This window comes from Rhinatrema bivittatum, chromosome 1, assembly GCF_901001135.1.
Source record: "Rhinatrema bivittatum chromosome 1, aRhiBiv1.1, whole genome shotgun sequence".
NCBI classification, from domain to species: Eukaryota; Metazoa; Chordata; class Amphibia; order Gymnophiona; family Rhinatrematidae; genus Rhinatrema; species Rhinatrema bivittatum.
Genome location: NC_042615.1, coordinates 348,845,947 through 348,865,349, shown reverse-complemented (window position 1 = coordinate 348,865,349; position 19,403 = coordinate 348,845,947). Strand labels below are relative to the sequence as shown.

At 41.9% G+C, this 19,403-nt stretch overlaps 1 protein-coding gene across 7 annotated transcripts in view; it reads right to left on the bottom strand.

Moving 5' to 3' along the window:
- Positions 1-19,403, bottom strand: part of HELQ (helicase, POLQ like) — a 187,628-nt gene that overhangs the window by 46,737 nt on the left and 121,488 nt on the right. For 5 of the 7 annotated variants that reach the window (XM_029599498.1, XM_029599489.1, XM_029599508.1 and 2 more), the window contains 2 exons: positions 19,178-19,335; positions 7,139-7,237 (listed from right to left, as the gene is read on the bottom strand). In XM_029599498.1, the coding sequence (XP_029455358.1) occupies positions 7,139-7,237; positions 19,178-19,335 (257 nt within the window). Of the gene's footprint in view, positions 1-2,726; positions 2,756-7,138; positions 7,238-19,177; positions 19,336-19,403 lie in introns of all 7 variants that reach the window. The other 2 variants (XR_003856394.1, XM_029599522.1) reach the window with 2 other exon arrangements.

Below are 19,403 nucleotides of genomic sequence, written 5' to 3'. Positions count from 1 at the left end.
CTTCTCAAATTCAGTACTTATCTGCTTCTGTAATGTGGGCTGTTTGGCTCCAGCCAAGGACTGAATGGCTGCATGCTGCTCCTTAATTTGAGTCTCACTTTCCCTGACTATCCCCAAAAAGACTATCCCTGGAACTAGGAAGGTCAGCCAACTTGTCATGAATGCTCTAGCACAGACTTCTGGCTCTCAATCAGGCCATCCAGCATGTCCCAATAGCCGAGAGGATCTTGGAGTGTCAAATGACTCATATACTGAACTAGATGAGATGGAGCTTGCACTCTTTCGCATCCAGAAGAGCCTGATAACCTTGCTACTCCCTGTCCAGAGATGCTACCAGATACTTCATCTCATTGATGCAGTCATGTAAATATTGCTCTACATACAGTTCAGTTGCAATGAGGGCATTGATCATTGTACTCAAACACTTTCTTCCTGAAATTGTTCAACAACTTGGGGTCATTAACATAGGAACTATATAATCCCTACACCAAAATCGTGATTAGGTCTACTACTTCAGAGGGTGCAACAATGTACTCGCTGTTATATTTTCTGAACTCAGACTGAGAATCCTTGATCACCATGGCTTCCCTGGATTGGTTCTAGACTAGTTTAGCAAGACTAAAGGAAAGGAAATTAATAAGTAAATTTAAATTTCAGCTTCCTTATTATCCATTCCAGAATAGTGGGATGTACCCAAGCTCCTCCTAGACTGAGCAGGGAGAAGCCACAATAGCTCTCAGGAATCCTGTGTCCAAGGAATAGCCTCTTCCAGCCTGCACAACCATGCTGAGGTGCTTAAGAGCAGGGATGCAATGGAGATCAGGATGGTGTTCTGCCATTATTCTCTGAAAAGAAATTCTGACTCTGCCTATGAGATCTCCTGCATCCTTATTCAGCGCACTTGCCAGCTCTCTGGGCCTTGAAAGCTCAGGCCAAAGTTCTCATTTCCTTCATTCCTCTTGAAATAACTGCTTAGCTGCAATGACCAAATTGAATCTTGACAAAATGTGGCTAATCAGAGAGAGGTGGTCACTGGAGATTTTCACCTGTATTCAGCGGACTGAACTTCAGCCTAAAGCTTTGGTGAAGAACTTGGAGGTGCTGCTAGAGATTTTCTCTAGAAAAGCAGATTAGTGCTATGGTATGGGGAATATTTAATAGTCTTTGCTTGATTAGTTATTTGCGTTCCTATTTCAGTATAAATACCTTGTAACAATTATTCACTGAACAGTTACTTTCAGATTGGGCGATTGCAACATCCTATATCAAGGTCTCCTCAAAAAGATTTTCAGAAGACTCCAGATTCTTCAAAATACAGTTGCAAGGATACTGTTGAAGAAAGCATCAGTCCTTTACTAATGAGCATACACTGGTTACCAGCTAGCAGCCAGATTATTTTCAAAGCTCTCTGCACTATGTTAAAACCATTGCACAGGGGAAGCCAACATATTTAGCTAAATTATTGCCCGATTATATTCCATTTAGGTCATCCAAACAAGCTTTGCTGTCTTTGCCGAGTCATTGAGGTGAAGCTTGCATCTACTAGAAAACGTTCATTCAGTTTTTTATAAGAGGAACTAAATTACCTGATATTTAAGCTGAAGACATGGCTCTTTTCTAGGGAATTTGGTTAATATAAAAGAGTGAGGAGGAGGAGTAAGATTCTGATTAAATAGGAGATTTCAGAGCCTGATGTTCTGGGAAGAGAACGAGAAGATTTTCAAGTTGAATGAAATTGGGAGGAATATGATGGGTGAGTTTTAGAGCTGAATGATGATGGGTGTTCTGATTTTATTGGTATTGAGTTAAGTGTTTTATATATATTATGAGGCCATGTGGTAACCTGAGAGTGGTCTGGGTTTAGGGGATGTGCCAAAGGACAGATGATGCTGGATTCTGGCAGTCTTTGCCCATAAAAACTATTTTTTATACAATGAAAAAACAAACAAGCAAAAAAGGGCTACTTATTTCAGGAGTTTGGCAAGTAACATTCACAACTTACAGGTATTTACAAAACTCATAGATAAGTTGTACTGGTGTATCCTGGGCTTTGCTCTTCTTCCACGGTATCTCTGTTTCCTCTGAGGTTTGTCTACTTATCCTCCTACCAAGGGAACAGCCCTGAAAGCAGAATTCTTTTCCATTCTCTGTCTTAAATTGGATCAGGCTAGATACTTGGAGCTGGTCCCTTAAGACAGAATGTGGCTCTTTATTGATTCCTTTGTTACGCACCCTCCCCCACTCAGTTCAATCTTCTTGGGCTGAGCACCTGCCTGAAGAAGGGACACCTCCTGGGAAAGGAAATCAGCGCTGGTGTTTCTTTTCAAAGCTTGATGGACCCTAAAGTTGAAGGACTGGAGGGCCAAGAATCATCTCATAACTATCCTGTTACTTTCTTTGTTTCAGGAAATCTAGATAAGGGGTAGGTGGCCTGTCAGAGTGAACTGGCATCATAGCAATTAAATATATTTGAAGCAAGAATCCTGTGAGGGAATCAGTTGGACCATTAGATGATTGAAGGGTTAAAAGGGCTTTTAGGGAACATAAGGCCATCGCAGAAAGACTAAATAAATTCTTTTCTTCCGTGTTTACTAATGAGCTTGTTGGGGAGATACTGGGTCCGGAGACAGTTTTCAAGAGTGATTATTCAGATGAACTGAACCAAATCACAGTGAACCTGGAAGATGTAGTAAGTCAGATTGATAAATTAAAGAACAGCAAATTACCTGGACCGGATGGTGTACATCCCAGGGTTCTGAAAGAATTCAAAAATAAAATTTCAGATCTATTAGTAAAAATTTGTAACCTATCATTAGAATCATCCACTGTACCTGAAGACTGGAGAGTGGCCAATGTAACCCCGATATTTAAAAAGGTCTCCAGGGCTGATCTGGGAAACTATAGACCATTGAGCCCGACTTCAGTGCCAGGAAAAATAATGGAAACTATTCTAAAGAACAAAATCACAGAACATATAGAAAGACATGGAACACAGTCACCATGGATTTACCCAAGGGAAGTCTTGCCTCACAAATCTACATTTTATTTTGAAGGGGTTAATAAACATGTGGATAAACGTGAACTGGTAGATGTGGTGTAATTGGATTTTCAGAAGGTGTTTGACAAAGTCCTGGGATAGAAGGATATATCCTTTCATGGATTGCAAATTGGTTAAAAGGCAGGAAAGAATAAGATTAAATGGTCAGTTTTCTCACTGGAAAAAAATAAACAGTGGGGTACCTCAGGAATCTGTACTTGGACTAGTGGTTTTCAATATATTTATAAGAGATCTGGAAAGGGATAAGATGAGTGAGGTGATCAATCTGCAGATGACACAAAATTATTCAGAGTAGTTAAATCACATGCAGATTGTGATAAATTAGAGCAGGACCTTGCAAGATTGGAAGATTGAGTGTCCAAATGGCAGATGAAATTTAATATGGACAAGTGCAAGGCAATGCATGTAGAGTAAAATAACCCATGCTGTAGTGACACAATGTTAGGTTCCAAATTAGGAGTTACCGCCCAGGAAAGAGATATAGGCATCATAGTGGATAAAACATTGAAACAGTCAGCACAGTGCTCTGCAGGGGTCAAAAAAAACTATTTTAGGAATTATGAGGAAGGGAATGGTGAATAAAACAGAGAATATCATAATGCCTCTGTATCACTCCATGGTGAGACTGCAGCATATTGGGATACATTGTAAAAAACAGCGCACGCGCGAACAAAAGTACGCTGGATTTTATAAGATATGCGCGTAGCCTCGACCACGCCCCCGGGCCGGCGTCACACCCCCGACATGCCTCCTGCCCCGCCCCGAAATTCGCGCCGCCCACCCGAAACGCCCCCTTTGCAAAGCCCCGGGACTTATGCACATCCCGGGGCTTGCGCGCGCCGCCAAGCCTATACAAAATAGGCTCGGCGCGCGCAGGGGCTTTTTAAGAGGGTTACGCGCATAACTTATGCGCGTAACCCTTTTAAAATCCGGCCCATTGTGCACAATTCCAGTCGCTGCATCTCAAAAAAGATAGTTGCACTGGAGAAGGTACAGAGAAGGGCAACCAAATGATAAAGGGGATGAAATGCCTCCCCTATTAGGAAGGGCTAAAGAGATTAGGGCTATTCAGCTTGCAGAAGAGACGGCTGAGGTGGAATATGATAGAAGTCTATAAACCATAAGAAGACTAGAACAGGTAAATTTGAATCAGTTATTTACTCTTTCAAATAATAGAAAGACTAGGAGGCACTCCATGAAGTCAGCAAGTAGCACATTTAAAACAAATTGGGGAAACAATTCTCTCAATGCACACTTAAGCGCTGAAATTTGTTGCTGGAGTATGTGGTTAAGGTAGTTAGTATAGCTGGGTTTATAAAAGGTTTGGGTAAGCTCCTGGAGGAAAAGTCCATAAAATGCTATTAATCAAGTTGTCTTGGGGAATAGCCATGCTTTACTGGCATTAGTAGCATGGAATCTATTTAATGTTTGGGTACTTGCCAGGTTCTTGTAACCTGGATTGGCCACTGCTGGAAACAGGATGCTGGTCTTGATGGACCCTTGATCTTGCCATACTGTGTCACTTTTTATGTTCTTATGTTTTTAGCAGATAGTAACAGAAAGCCTCCAAGGCTCAACTTAATCACTAATGCTTCCTTCTCTATGGTACAGTAATTTTTTCCCTCGGCATTAGCTTTCAGCTATGAAGGACACTGGGTATTCTTGACCATCATTTCCCTGGGCTAGGACTGCTCCTAAGCCTACCTCTTAGATATCAGTTTGAACTGTGACAGGTTTGTTGAAGTCTGGGCTCATCTACCCTGGTTCTGAGCACATGGCCCTCTTTAGTCTCTTTTTTCTAATTACATTTTTTAAATTATTTGTTAAACAGCATCTGAACATCCAACTGCTCATACAATAACACATAAGAATACATTATTATACAATATGTCTTCAAATAGAGAAACCCCTTTACCTCCCCCCCATCCCACTAAAAAGTTCTCTCAAAGAACAGTGGGAGGTTAAAATACACTTTTCAACCCAATTTGTCTCTCCAGGAAATGTACTTAGACCAAGTCTTATTAAATCTGCCCAGATACTTGTATTTGATCGCAGTAAGCTTGCACAAATTGAAGGACTGTTCCAAATGACACTGAATGGCATCTAATGATGGTACAGAGGTTTGTTTCCAGCAAAAAGCTATCATGCAGTGAGCCGCAATGAAAATCTGTTGGATAAGTGGTTGTAATAAATCCGGGACACTTGCAATTGGTAAACTTAATGCACATTTAGGGGAGCAGACCACCACTACTCCAGTAACAAAGGCAATCCAAGACAATCTCTGCCCAGAAACCATGAATGACCAAACAATCCCAAATATGAAAAAAAAAAAGAGTGCCTTTTTCCTGCACCCTTCCAACACAGACCATTTGCTTGTGGATACATTTTACAAATGTTGTCTGGAGTAAAGTACCACCAAAATAGCACTTTATAACCATTTTCAATTAAGAGCACAGAAACAGAGGATTTCCTCACTGCAAAAATGATAAATCCCATTCAGTTTTCAGTGAGCACCACCACCCCAGGTCAAGCGCTCCCACATCTTCATGTGTCTCTATTTCTCCTTCAGGTCTTGCAGCCCTTTACTCTATTAGCCGAGTCGCACAGCACCTTAAAAAAGGTTCTACCCAGATTAAGGTCCTTCCTAATAAAGATTTGCTTTATAAAATGTTTAATTTGTGCATAAGCATACCTATCCCTCAGCATTGAAACCTTCCTTGTAGGGGCGCAAAGGAGCAAACTGCCCTCTCATCCTGTAAATGTTCCAGTCTCAGAATTCCTAACACTTTCCAACTCCGGAAAATAGCAGACGATAGGCCTGGCTGGAATTCTTTGTTGTGGAAGATGGGCATGCAATAAAAATACTTACTCCTCCCCACCAAAAGCTCTTTCCACTGAAGCCACACTTTCAAAGTTGCAGGTGAGCGAGTAACCATACGACCCCAGAATCGTTTAGATAGCCAGAGCAAATCACTGAAAGGTAAAGGGCCAGCAAAATACTGTTCTAACAACGCCCAATGCTTTGCCTCAGTGGTTCTCTGCCATTCCATCACTGCACATAATTGTGGAGCTGAATACCAGCATAAAAATGGGACCCCCAAGCCGCCTCGTATTTTGGATCGAAACATTACAGCTTTTGACATGCAAGGAGGTCTGTGGTGCCAGACATAGTAAAAAAAAAAAAAAATTCTTCTCTCGCCAAACTTTGAGCTGTGTCCAGGAGATATGGATGGGCAAAGTTTGGAATAAGTAGCAGAAGCGGAGCAAAGTGTTCATCTTAATGGATGTAATCCAGCCTAGCCAAGAAAGATTACATCCCTACCATCTGCTCAAGTCCTAGCTAATAGCACTCGATAAAGGGGGATAACAGAGAAAATTTTTCAGGAAGAGCCCCTATAAAAATTTCTAAATATTTCACCTTAGATTTGGCCCATGGAGAAGAGACCCTTCACGGGAGCTACCTGGGCCTTAGGAACATAAAAATTATATCTCTCAGATTTATCAAGGTTTACTTTAAAATCTGAGAGACTTGGCTAAAAGCCTCCAATTCAACCATTACTTCAGCAAGCAAACACACCAGATCAGTTAACGTGAACATTATGTCTGCAAATAATTCAAAGGCTGTTGATCCCATTTCCACCCCCAGAAATCTTCATGCTGCTATGGATCTTTGACACAAAAAGTTCTAGGAATAGTGCAAATAGCAAAGGGGATGGGGCAATCTTGCAGGGCACCTCGTCATACCTTACATTTTCCAAAGTATCCCTCATTAATTTTAATTCAAGCCTCTGGATTTTCATACATCTTTTTAATCCTCATGATGAAGTTCTGCCCAAAATTTCCTATGCATGCAAGTTATTTTCCTCCCCTGACCTAAACGTACCACCAGGAAGGCCTCTAACCCAGTTAAGTGTGCATGCTATAGAAGCCTGCACAGACATTTAGCAAAGTAGAGGACAGCACATTCAGACAGGTCAATTTACTTTGGTAAATGGCTCAGAAAATTGCCTTTTAAAACCACATCAGAACAAAAAGCCTAAATACGAAACTAAATGCAAAGCCCATTGATCTCAGTCTTACCTTTTTCACAGTCTGACCTGATGCCTTCTTTGCAATTAAACTTTCAGGGACTCCCACAGTAGCTGTTAGCTTTAGTTCTGTTGGACTTAGCATGTTCAACTGAAAAGACAAACAGCAAACCCCTGAAGTTAGATTATCACACTCAATGGATTTTTAAAAGTTAAAGTACAGGCTTAATTTTCACATGCAAATGATCATCAGTGCTAGAGTCCATTAGTCCATATTAAGTAAGCTGGGGAGCAAAAAAATTGGTTCTTACCTCCTAATTTTGAGTCCCACAGATTAATCCAGACAATTGGGTTTTTCTCCCCTACCAGCAGATGGAGACTGAAGAAAAGCTTTATTGTACTATTGTTACATAAGAATGTGCCACCTGTAATCACTCAGTATGCACTGCAACCAATCTAAGAACCAACCAATTAACCCCTTTATGTACAAGCAGGGAAAAGGCTCGAACTATTAGTAACCTCAACTGCAACTGGAAAACCCTCTCCAACAAGAAAAATTTGAATGACAATGGAAATCAATTATCTGATGCACATTTATACAGAATGGTCTTCAGAAAAGTCTGGGTGGGATTCTGACTGCTCTTCAGCTTTGATACATCCCAATTGTCTGGACTGATCTGTGAGACTCCAGGAAAGAAAATTAGAAGGGAAGAAGCAATTTTTCCTTCCTCATCATCTCCCTAAATCAGTACCAAAGCTTCCCTACATTGTGTGGGAACCTGAAACACCCACTCACCAAACACTGCTGCTTCTGGAGCTCTAACATCCAGCCTATAATATTTGGTAAAACTGTGCAAAGAGAACCAAGTGGCTATCCTGCAGATCTCCTGAGGTGATTCCAACTGACATTCAACCCAAGATGCGTCTTGCGCCCTAGAGGAATGAACTTTAAGGCCCACAGGGACTTGAAGTCCCTTGCAAATGAAAGCAGAGGCTGTTGCCTCCTTAATCCATCTGTTAGATATTTTTTTCCACTGTATCAACCATTGAATAATACAGATGAACCCACTTACAAGAACAGCTTGTGACCTTCAAATACCTTAGGAGTGCCCTATGCACTTCCAAAATATAATGTCCCCTGGTAGGAGCAGAACAAGGTTTCACCTTTTTAAAAGCAGGCAGATCCACAGTTTGATTCAAAGGGAATGAAGGAAGCACCTTCGGTAAATCAAACTGTACCATTTTAATGGAAACCTTACCCTCCGAATACTGAAGAAAGGGATTCCTGCCCAACAAGGCCTATCTCTCCAAAAAATGCCTCACTGAGGCAATAGCTACCCAAGAATACCCTCTTCAGAGTAAGGTCCTTCAGAGATGCCCTTCTCAATGACTCAAAAGAAGGCTTACACAATGCCATCAAAATCAAAATAAGATTCCACGGTAGAACAACCTGATGAATCTGAAGATATAAATGCTGTACTCCCTTGAGAAATCTCACTTCATCCATGTGAGAGGCCAGCGAAGCCTTATGCCCTTTCCCTCTATAAATAGGCCAACACCATCACTTGTACTTTAAAAGAGCTCAGGCTAGTCCTTCTTACAATCCCATCTGCAGAAAGGAAAAGTATCTGCAGAACTGAGGCCTGAAATGGAATAATTCCTGCTTGCACACCATAGAAATCATGGGCTTCCTAGCTGGAAGCAAAATTGTGATAACTTCTTCTGAATAATCCTTAAGTCTCAGCTTTCTCAAAAGCCAGGCCACTAGACAAAGGCGAACCATTTTCCTTCCATTCTTGCCTCCCATCTTCAGCTGAAAACCTAAGCAGCCTTTGCATTCAGTCTGGTCACCATCAAATCCACTCCTTGCACTAACTCGTTCCCCAGGCTCTAGAGTATGCCTGCTAAGAAAATCCACTTGCACACCCTCCATCCCAGCCACATGAGACACCGACAAGCCCTTCAGATGCCACTGTGCCCATGGAACAATATCCCAAGTTCTAATGAAACTGCTGGGCTCTTGGAGCCCCCTCCCCCCCACTCCGGTCTGTTGAAATAGTCCACTGCCATCACATTGTCTGACAAGGCCTTTATTGCTCTGTTTTGGACTAATAGAAAGAAGAGCATCCAAGCTCTTCTGATTGCCCTTATTTCTAAGTGACTGATGGACCATGAGGTTTCTGAGACTGATCACCGGCTCTGCATTGTCTGCCCCTGACAAATGGCTCCCCAGCCCTTCAAACTCGTCTCAGTTATCACTTTGATCTGGAGTTCCTAACGTTATACTTTTGGACAAAATGTCCTGTGAGAGCTACCAGGACTCGATCTGGCTTCCCCAGAGAGGGGTAACCTGACCTTGAAATCATCTGACTGAGGACTCCCATGACAAAAGGTTTCTTTATAATAGCCTCGGGTGAGTGAATACCCAAGAAACCAGGTCTATTGTAGACACCTTGGAAACCAGAACCTGAAGATACTTCTGGACACTGGGAATCCTCAGGTGCAAAAAGTGAAAGATCTAACCCAGCAGCTTCAGCATCCTGTCTGCTGTAAGGAATACATGGTCTACACTTGTCTCAAAATGCACACCTTGGTATTCCAAATTCTGTAATGGAAGCAGCTTGGTCTTAGCTAAATATATGACCCAACATAAGGTCTGCAACATCGCCAACACTTTGTGAACTGGCTGTTGGCAAATTTCCCTCAATTTAACTCAGAAAAGCCAGTCATCCAAGGATGAACCATACCTTCTTTGTGCAAGGTCACAGCAATTATTATCCCAACCTTGGAAAACTTGAGGGGTGATGCTGGAAACCCAAAAGGATGCCCCAAAGCACTGCAAATCTGAGAAACTTATGATCTCTTTGAATGAGGATGTAAAGATAAGCCTCCAACACCCCTTATTAACCATTGCGATCACAGAGCACAGAGTTTCCATCCATAAAGGCGCATTTACCTTTCTGAGACTGGAGACACCACATCCAACAGAAGCTGGTGGTCCAATATGACTCAAACTGTAGCTTATCCCTCCTTTGAAACACACAGATAGAACCTGAAAACTTCAACCACTGGATGAGCAAATTCTAAAGTCAGTCCGAGGGTCCATCAAGCAAACATCTTCTTTCCAACAGTGGCCAAACATTAAATAGATCCCAAGCTACTAATGCCGGTAATAAGCAGTGGCTATTCTCTAAATAAATTGACTAACAGCAATTTATAGACTTCTCCTCCAAGAACTTGTTTAAACGCAGCTAAGCCAACTGCCCTAACCACATCTTCTGGCAATGAATTCCACAGCTTGTGCGCTGATTGAAAAATAATTTTCTCTAATTTGTGCTACTTGCCAACTTCATGGTGTGCTCCCTAGTCCTTCCATTACCTGAAAGAGTAAATAACCGATTCACACTTTCCTGTTATAGACCTCCATCATATCCCCCTTCAGCAGTCTCTTCTCCAAGCTGAATAGCCCTAACTTCTTTAGCCGTTCCATCCCCTTTATCATTTTGGTCACCCTTCTCCTTACCTTCTCCAGTGCATTTACATCTCTGAAATGCAGTGACCAGAACTGAATACTGTACTCAAGGTGCATTCTCACCATGGAGCAATAAAGAGGCATTACGACATTCTCTGTTTTATTCACCATTCCTAATAATCCTAAAATTGTTTGCTTTTTTGACCATCACAGAGCACTGAGCCAAAGATTTCAATGTATTATCCACTATGATGCCTAGATCTCTTTCCTGATTGGTAACTCCTAATATGGAACCTAATATTATGTAATAGCAGCATTGGTTACTTTTCCCTATATGCATCATCTTGCACTTATCCATGTTAAATTTCATCTGACATCTGAATGCCCAATCTTCCAGTCTCACAAGATCTGCCTGCAATTTATCACTATGCGCTTGTGATTTAATTACTCTGCAAATCTGAGGTCACTCATTGCTCCCCTTTCTAGACCATTTATAAATATATTAAAAAGCACCAGTCCTAGTACAGATCTCTGAGGCACTCCACTGTTTACCTCGCTCCACTGAGAAAACTGACCATTTAATCCTAACTCTGCTTCCTAAATTTTAACCAATTTGCAATCCATGAAAGCATATTGCCTTCTATCCCTTTTAATTTTCTTAGAAGCCTCTCATGGGGGACTTTGTCAAACACCTTCTGAATAAATCAAATACACTACATCTACTGGCTCACCTTTTTAACCCCTTTAAAAAAATGGCAGATTTGTGAGGCAAGACTTTCCTCACATAAATCCATGCTGGCTGTGTCCCATTAAACCATGTCTATCTATATGCTCTGTGATTTTGTTCTTTAGAAAAAATTTCGATAGGTGTGGCCTGTTTTGGTATCAAAGACTGATCCTAGGCATTCCGGAGAATGAAAGAATCTGCTTACTCCTAGCAAAGTTAATTACCCAGCCCAAGCCTTCTAAACTTGTACAACTCTGTTTAACACCATAAAAGCCTTTCTGGTGGGATTTGGTCTTGTTAAACAATCACCGAGTTATGGACAACCATAATCCATTCCTTTTGTAAGAATGTTGCCACCCTACCATTACCTTGGAAAGGATTGTGGAGAGAACAAAACAGGAGTGCCCTGAACTGAAAAAGTGCTGTTTTAGGATGAAAAGAAAAAAAAAAAGGATCTTTCCAGATGGGAATATGGAAGTAAGTCTCAAAGATTCTAATGACAGAAACTTTCCCTCAGTCACTAATATGGACTGGAGTATGGTTCCAATTTCCATACTGAAACGAGAAACGTGAAGTCTGTTTACCCCTTTCAAATTGAGGATGAGTTTGAAGTAACTGTCCTCCTTTAGGATCAAAAAAGGAATGGAGTACTAACCATGCACCTGCGCTTCACAATGAACTGGAACCACTGCTTGCAAGTGCAGAAGTTACTCAAAAATAGTAAGAACAGAAACTCTTCTCAGTGGGCAAAATGTATGTCTAAACATCAGGAACTGCTGCAGCACACTGAGCTGATGATTTCAAAGTATTATCTACTATGATGCCTAGATCTTTTTCCTGGGTGGTAGCTCCTAATATGGAACCAAACATCGTGTAACTACAGCAAGGGTTATTTTTCCCTATATGCAACACCTTGCACTTGTCCACATTAAATTCCATCTGCCATTTGGATGCCCAATCTTCCAGTCTTGCAAGGTCCTCCTGTAATGTATCACAGTCTGCTTGTGATTTAACTACTCTGAATAATTTTGTATCGTCCACAAATTTGATAACCTTATTCATCATATTCCTTTCCAGATCATTTTTGTATATATCTATATATCTAGAAATATATATATATAGATATTGAAAAGCACCGGCCCAAGTACAGTTCCCTGAGGCACTCCACTGTTTACCCTTTTCCACTGAGAAAATTGACCAGTTAATCCTACTCTCTGTTTCCTGTCTTTTAACCAGTTTGTAATCCACAAAAGGACATCGCCTAATACACTACATCTACCTGTTCACCCTTATCCACATGTTTATTAACCCCTTCAAAAAAATGAAGCAGATTTGTTAGGCAAGACTTCCCTTGGGTAAATCCATGTTGACCATGGATTTACCCAAGACATTAAACTATGTCTTTCTATATGCTCTACGATTTTGATCTTTAGAATAGTTTCCACTATTTTTCCCGGCACTGAAATCAGGCTTACTAGTCTATGGTTACCTGGATAACTCCTGGAGCCCTTTTTAAATATTGGAGTTATATTGGCCACCCTCCAGTCTTCAGGTACAATGGATGATTTTAATGATAGGTTACAAATTTTAACTAATAGATCAGAAATTTCCTTTTTGAGTTCCTTCAGTACCCTAGGATGCATACCATCCGGTCCAGGTGATTTGCTACTCTTTAGTTGTCAATCTGGCCTACTACATCTTCCAGGTTCACAATGATTTGGTTCAGTTTTCCTGACTGATCACCCTTGAAAACAATCTCTGGAACTGGTATCTCCCCAACATCCTCATTCGTAAACACAGAAGCAAAGAATTCATTTAGTCTTTCTGCAATGGCCTTATCTTCCCTAAGAGCCCCTTTAACCCCTTGGTCATCTAATGGTCCAACCGACTCCCTCACAGGATTCTTGCTTTTATTATGAGTTTTTGCCTTTATGGCCAACTTCATTTCAAATTCTCTTTTTGCTTGTCTTATCAATGATTTATACTTAACTTGACAATGCTTATTGTTTTATCCTATTTTCTTCAGATGGATCCTTCTTCCAATTTTTGAAGGATGTGGGGTTTTTTTCTTTTTTTTATCATTTTCATTAATTATAACAAGTAAAGAATATATGAACCAGGTGACAACATATTATATTTTCCTTAGAGGCAATACATCTTGCATCTCTTATGTAAAGAATATGTAAAAAACAAAATTTGGAAAATTATAGGAAATAACATATTCCCCTTGCATTTTAAACAAAGAAATATGGGAGATCCAATATTATATAATCAGGACATATTCAAACATTAATCCAGAGAGAAAAAAAGAGAGGACACATGTTTCTATCTATTACACTAGAGATAGGTTCCTCAGTTTGTCACTGTACGACTGTCCAACAGTTGTCTTAAATGGTTAGGGTCAAAGAAAATATATTTATTTTCACCTAATCTCAGAGTACATTTACACGGATATCTTAAAATCATTTGACTCCCCTAAGTTTCTTACTTCCTGGCTCATATTCAGAAAATCTTTTCTGTGCTTTTGTGTTTCTTTAGTAAGATCCGGATAGATCCAAACTTTCTGACCTAAGTACAACATTCCGCGGTTGCGCAGGAACATTCTTAAAACATTGTCCCTATCCGAAGTAAATATAAAGGTTACCAACAGAGTTCCAAAAAACTCAATTTGTTCTTCCACAGATGTTTCAAGGAAGACTGTCCATTCTAGAGCATCCAGGGTCCTGTGCCCGCGACCTGGAGGAGCTGAAGCATTAGTCCATGTCCTCTTAGCTTTCTTCAGAGCGGATTCTACCACTACGGACTGATGTGGAAGATGGAGGCGCTCAAAGCCCATGGTAGGTTGCACCAAGTAAACCGCATCGGTTTTTCGGTTCACTGAGGGAACTAAAACAGGTTGCCCCCATAACTGGATGAACAGATCCTTAAAAATGCTGTGCACTGGTACAGCTACCACCTTAGGGGCATCCACAAATTGTAGGATCTCCAGCATTTTGTGCCTGGAGTCCTGCTCGGTCAAAAGCTGGAGGAGCACCGATTCTGACATAGCCCTCACTAAACCGGCAAATGGCAGGTCTTCTGGTGGAGACTTACGCCTTTCCTCCAGAGACGAAAGCTCAGAGGGAATGTCCTCCGAGTCTTCTGAAGAGGATGGAAATGCCTCTCCCTCCCAAGAGTCATAGGGGGCGTCGTCTTCACTCAAAGTGCCGGGGACAGTGGCCCTGAAGGAACCGGTGGTTAGATGCCTTTTAGGGCTCAACTGACTGCCAACCGTACATGGCGCTCCAACTCCTCCTCGAATGCTGACAATGAGAAGACAGCTTGAGGAGGAGGAAGTGGAACCGAATCCTCGGAGCCATGAGGGGGATCGGTGCCCAAACTGGTGGTGATCGCCTTGGGCCTTCAGTCTCGTTGGAGGGTGGAGCCTCCTCGGACCAGGGCCGCTTCGGGGGCAACTTGGACGGTGCCAATGCCTTCCCAAGCTTGGAGCCATGGGAAGATGGTGATGTTTTCTTGATCCTTCTAGGATCCTTCTCAATCCAATCTTTCCCCGGAGCTGAGGGCGACAGAAAAGATCAAGACCTGGAACAAGAAGAAATAGAAAGTGGATGATCCCCCACGCCCAGTTCCACCAGAGAACTCTGCAGTGGACAAGGCAACTCAGGAGCAGGGGTCACAGACTCATGTTCCCAGGGTGTTGATGACTCCGATGCCAAAGTTGAGGGCTCTTTTTTGGCGCCAAAACATGCACAACGGCCCTTCGGAGTCATCTGGGCACAGAAGGCGCATCCACGGACGTTGTGCGATGCCCCCAGGCAAAATACGGACCTAGTGGTGGTCTGTGATGGACATGGTCCGAGGGCATCGACGAAAACCAGATGACACCATGGGAAAAAGAACCTGGTGCATGGTCAATGGTTGGCGGATACTGGGAATGGCCCTGTCAGTAATCAACCGTGAGCAACGTAAAAAATTACTGTGACACCTAGCCACTAACCCCAGGAGACCGAGGGACCCAGCGCAACCAGGAAAATGGAAAGAAATAGTTTTCCACAAAATTAGCCACGCGCTCAACAGCTGCAATGCGAAAGCCTCGCGGAAGAAGACAGAACGAAGAGGGACCCCGAGTGGACAGGTGGATAGTGGCATGCTGGACATGCTCAGTGTGCCAGTCAAATTTCTAGAAACTTTGACAAGTTTTTCATGCAGGGCTCCATCTGATGTCACCCATGTGGGAGGACTAATATCCTGCTTGTTCTAGGAGAAAGTGCATATACCATCACTGTCCGCTCTGTTTCCTGCATCTGCTTGCCTTTCAGCTAGATCTCCCATCAGTTAAGTCCATGCCAGGTATCACCTACGGGACCCAAGGCATTCAATTGGGGGAGGGATCAAATGGATATCACCCCAGGAGAAACTTGACCGAGGGAGGGACCTTTTGGTATCACCTCAGGAAAGGTGTGAGTATAGTCTCCTTTAATTTCTTCCTTTCTTCTTAATCTGCTTTTTCTTTTAAGCAATCCCCCAGCAGGGAGATGCACATCCACCATCTGCTGGAGAAGGAGAATACTAGAAGGCTGTCACTATAGGGGTATATATATATATATATATACTGTGATGTCTGCTTTGCTCCATCTGCTGGTAGAGGTGCATAACCCACTGGTTCTAGATTAATCTATCTGAACGCTAAGAAATGTACTCTTATAAAATATAATTTCTGCTGCAACACAGGCTGGCTTGTTCTTGTTTAGGTCAGTAGCCCTGTCTCTCAGATATGGATGCTATCTGATATAAAGAGAGAAGCATGATTACACCTGTCTGAGGTTTTTCTTATATGCAGAGCTGAGTTTTGGGAACCTATACAAATTTCCTCCCAACCGGGAAAATTAATTACATTACCTTTTCTTTTACAAAAATTAGAGGGATCTCAAGAAACCTGTCTTTTTTTTAACAAGTCCAGAGAAGGGAGGAAACAGAGTAACAGAGAAACAACATGTTGAGCCCAAAATAATCCCTTGAAGGCCCCATGGTCTTAGGGCCTGCTCAACTGGGGGGGGGGGGGTGTCTTAAAGCTTTCAATGCAGGAGTTGCCCTTCTAATTCAATCCCTTTCAAACAGTCTAACAAGGTCTCATCTCAGAGCACGGGGTACGCTCTCCTACCATCTGCAGGAGACTGAGAATATGGGCAGGCTGACATTAGCCGAGAACCTAGGTAAGGTGACAACAACAAGACTGTTAATCTCCATGTCCATCTGCTGGTTGGTGGGCATAACCCACCCACCTGGACTGCTCTAGCTGGATGAAGTGGAAAATGTTATAGTGTTTATACCATTTCCAATGGATAAGCTGTACTTTCAACTTCTCCAAGCATTCCAATGAACAGAAGGAATGAGTGAAAATCCAGTAGTATGCTTACAGAAAGTAACAGTTTTTACAATGAGAAAAAATGCTTTAAAGAGCTAGACCAGCAAACAAGGAAATGAAATGGGTAAAAGGACAAATACAGCATAAAAATACAAAATAACTTCAGCAATCAAACATGGATGAAAACCAGATGCAGAAATGAGTAAAGAGAGGTGAATTTATATCTACTGATAACAGCTTGATAACTGCAGCATAGGACTGTAGATTACAGACAAGATTGTTCATAGCTTAGGAAAAAAAATGGTAAGACAGAACTGGAATCAGTTATGAATCTCATTGTTGGGTGTGACTTGTTGATGTCAGAAGGTCTGTAGAAAGGCAGGGGATTTAAAATTTAGGAGAGAACTATCAGCAAACAGAACATATAGGCATAGTCGCCACAATTCACCCACAATTGATCTCAAGCTTGGCATCCAACATATGGCTCCATTTATCTTATGGCCTAATTCTTGAAAGGTTGCGATTGCATAGTAAGAGAGCTTTCCTTTCAGTAACATTTACCCTGTTGAAGGCCCATAAGAATGCCTTGAATCTGTATTGCTGTGGTGACTAGATATTTCCCACAACAAACGCCCAAAATCCAATGTATTCCAGAAACCCTCACAAGCGCAACACACTCACAAAAACAAAATAGGTTTCACTGGTCAGATTTTCTCATTTATATTATAACCACGCGTGTAATCCCCCACATATATTGTTTGTAGGACCCACACTCGAGTTTGTCTGTCAATCAAACTCATGATTATGGTCATAGGTCCCTTTAATTTATTCTATTTTAATAATTTATTACATTGTTATTTTTTTTTAATTTTTCATTTCTATCGTAAAATCTTCATATAAGCTGACGAACTAAAGTTGACAAACTCCAATATTTATCCCAACACGGGTATATCATTGTAGATCATATTTGGAAATTATCGCAAAAGAGTCAATGGAGCAATAATCATCTGTACTACTTTAGAAACAGTCCCATGTTCATCACAAACTGGATATACTATTGCAGATCATGTTAGAAATTATCACAAGCAAGTCTGTGGAACAATACTCATCTGAACTGCTTGAAAAAACTGTCCCGACACGATCGTGTTTCGGACCACCCGGTCCTGCTTCAGGGGAAACCAATCTTCAAAAACTGTACTCCATATCCTGCAGTGGCTCCAATTTTACACCGTTCCATCAGCATAACTTCCTTCCGTGGCTAAATCAACCTCTTTTTCTCGCGGTCTGCATTCAGTTCCGCATGTGGGGGATTATACGTGTGGTTATAATATAAATGAGACAATCTGACCAGTGAAACCTATTTTGTTTTTGTGACTAGATATTTACAACACTTTGGCCTTCTTTCAGAGAGGGGTCCATTCAGGTTTAATCCCAAATATATCTAAAGTTTAAAGTGGCTGCTATCTTCTGTTATAGAGAATCAGGTCAGGGGGGTTTCGTTTTTTTCGTCTAGATTTTTTTCTTTTCCTTTAAGGAGTATACATCTTCAACCCCCTTTTAGGTACTTGGGTCCTCCATCGGGATCTTAATTTAGTTAATGGCTTTAGTGGGTTAAGCAGTCTTCAGCCATCTCAGTCGCTGGAGTATCTCGGTATACAGTTCAACATGAACCAGGGCAGGGTTTTCCTGCCGGAGGTTTGTATTCAGAAGTTGATGATGCAGGTGCATCTGTTATGAACACAATACGCCTGACAGTGTGGTCCTATCTACAGGTACTCGGATTGATGGCGGCGAACTTCGAAGTGGTGCCATGGGCGAGGGCGCATACGCATCCTCTTCAACGTTCCATGCTGTTTCATTGGAGCCCACAGTCTCAGGACTATTCGATTCGGCTTCACCTGCTGATGGAGGTCTGCACTCACCTGAAGGTGGTTACAGGCGGATCATCTGAAAAAAAAAAAAAAGGGGGGGGGGGCTTGCAAGGGCGCTGGAGTCCAGAAGAGACTCTGGAGTATCAATAGGCTGGAAGCCCATGCGGTCCGGCAACCAATTTGCAGGATCGAGCAGTCCGAATAATGTTGGATTATGCAACAACAGTGCCTTGCATCAATCGGCAGGGTGGAACAAAGAGCCAGCAAATGTCACAGGAAATAGCCCAATTTATGGAATGGGTGGAAGTGCATCTTCAGGAGATCTCAGGCCCGCACATTGCAGGAAAAGACAACGTAAGAGCGGACTCTCTCAGCAGACAGTGTCTGGATCCAAGTGAATGGGAATTGTCAAATGCATTTCAGCTGGTAGTGGATCACTGGGGCTTTCCGTTTCTGGACCTACTAGAGATTTCTCACGCTGCAAAGGGTTCCTCGTCTTTTCAGTCACAGATCCGAAGCCCGTGGTCATAGATGGCCTCATGCACGGTGTCCAGAGTGATTGTGTGTTACATTTAGTGATAATCTGCTTATAATTCAAAAGAGATTATGCAGAAGAAAAGACTACTTGCTATAGAAACAGAAATAGACCATCTTACCTGTCTGAGATAAATCATCCAGTCTGGGTTACAGTGAGAAACCATGTCATATGGAGTCACCAAATAGATTAGATGCAGGAAATTATCAAGAACCAGTCCTTCTAATCCTTTCTTCAAATCTTTGTACAGAATGTCGGAGTAAGCCAAATCTATGGATCCTAAAATTATTTAGTATAAAATTTCAGTGTTTGTATTCCATCACAGCTTCATTGTTACTGAGGGTCCC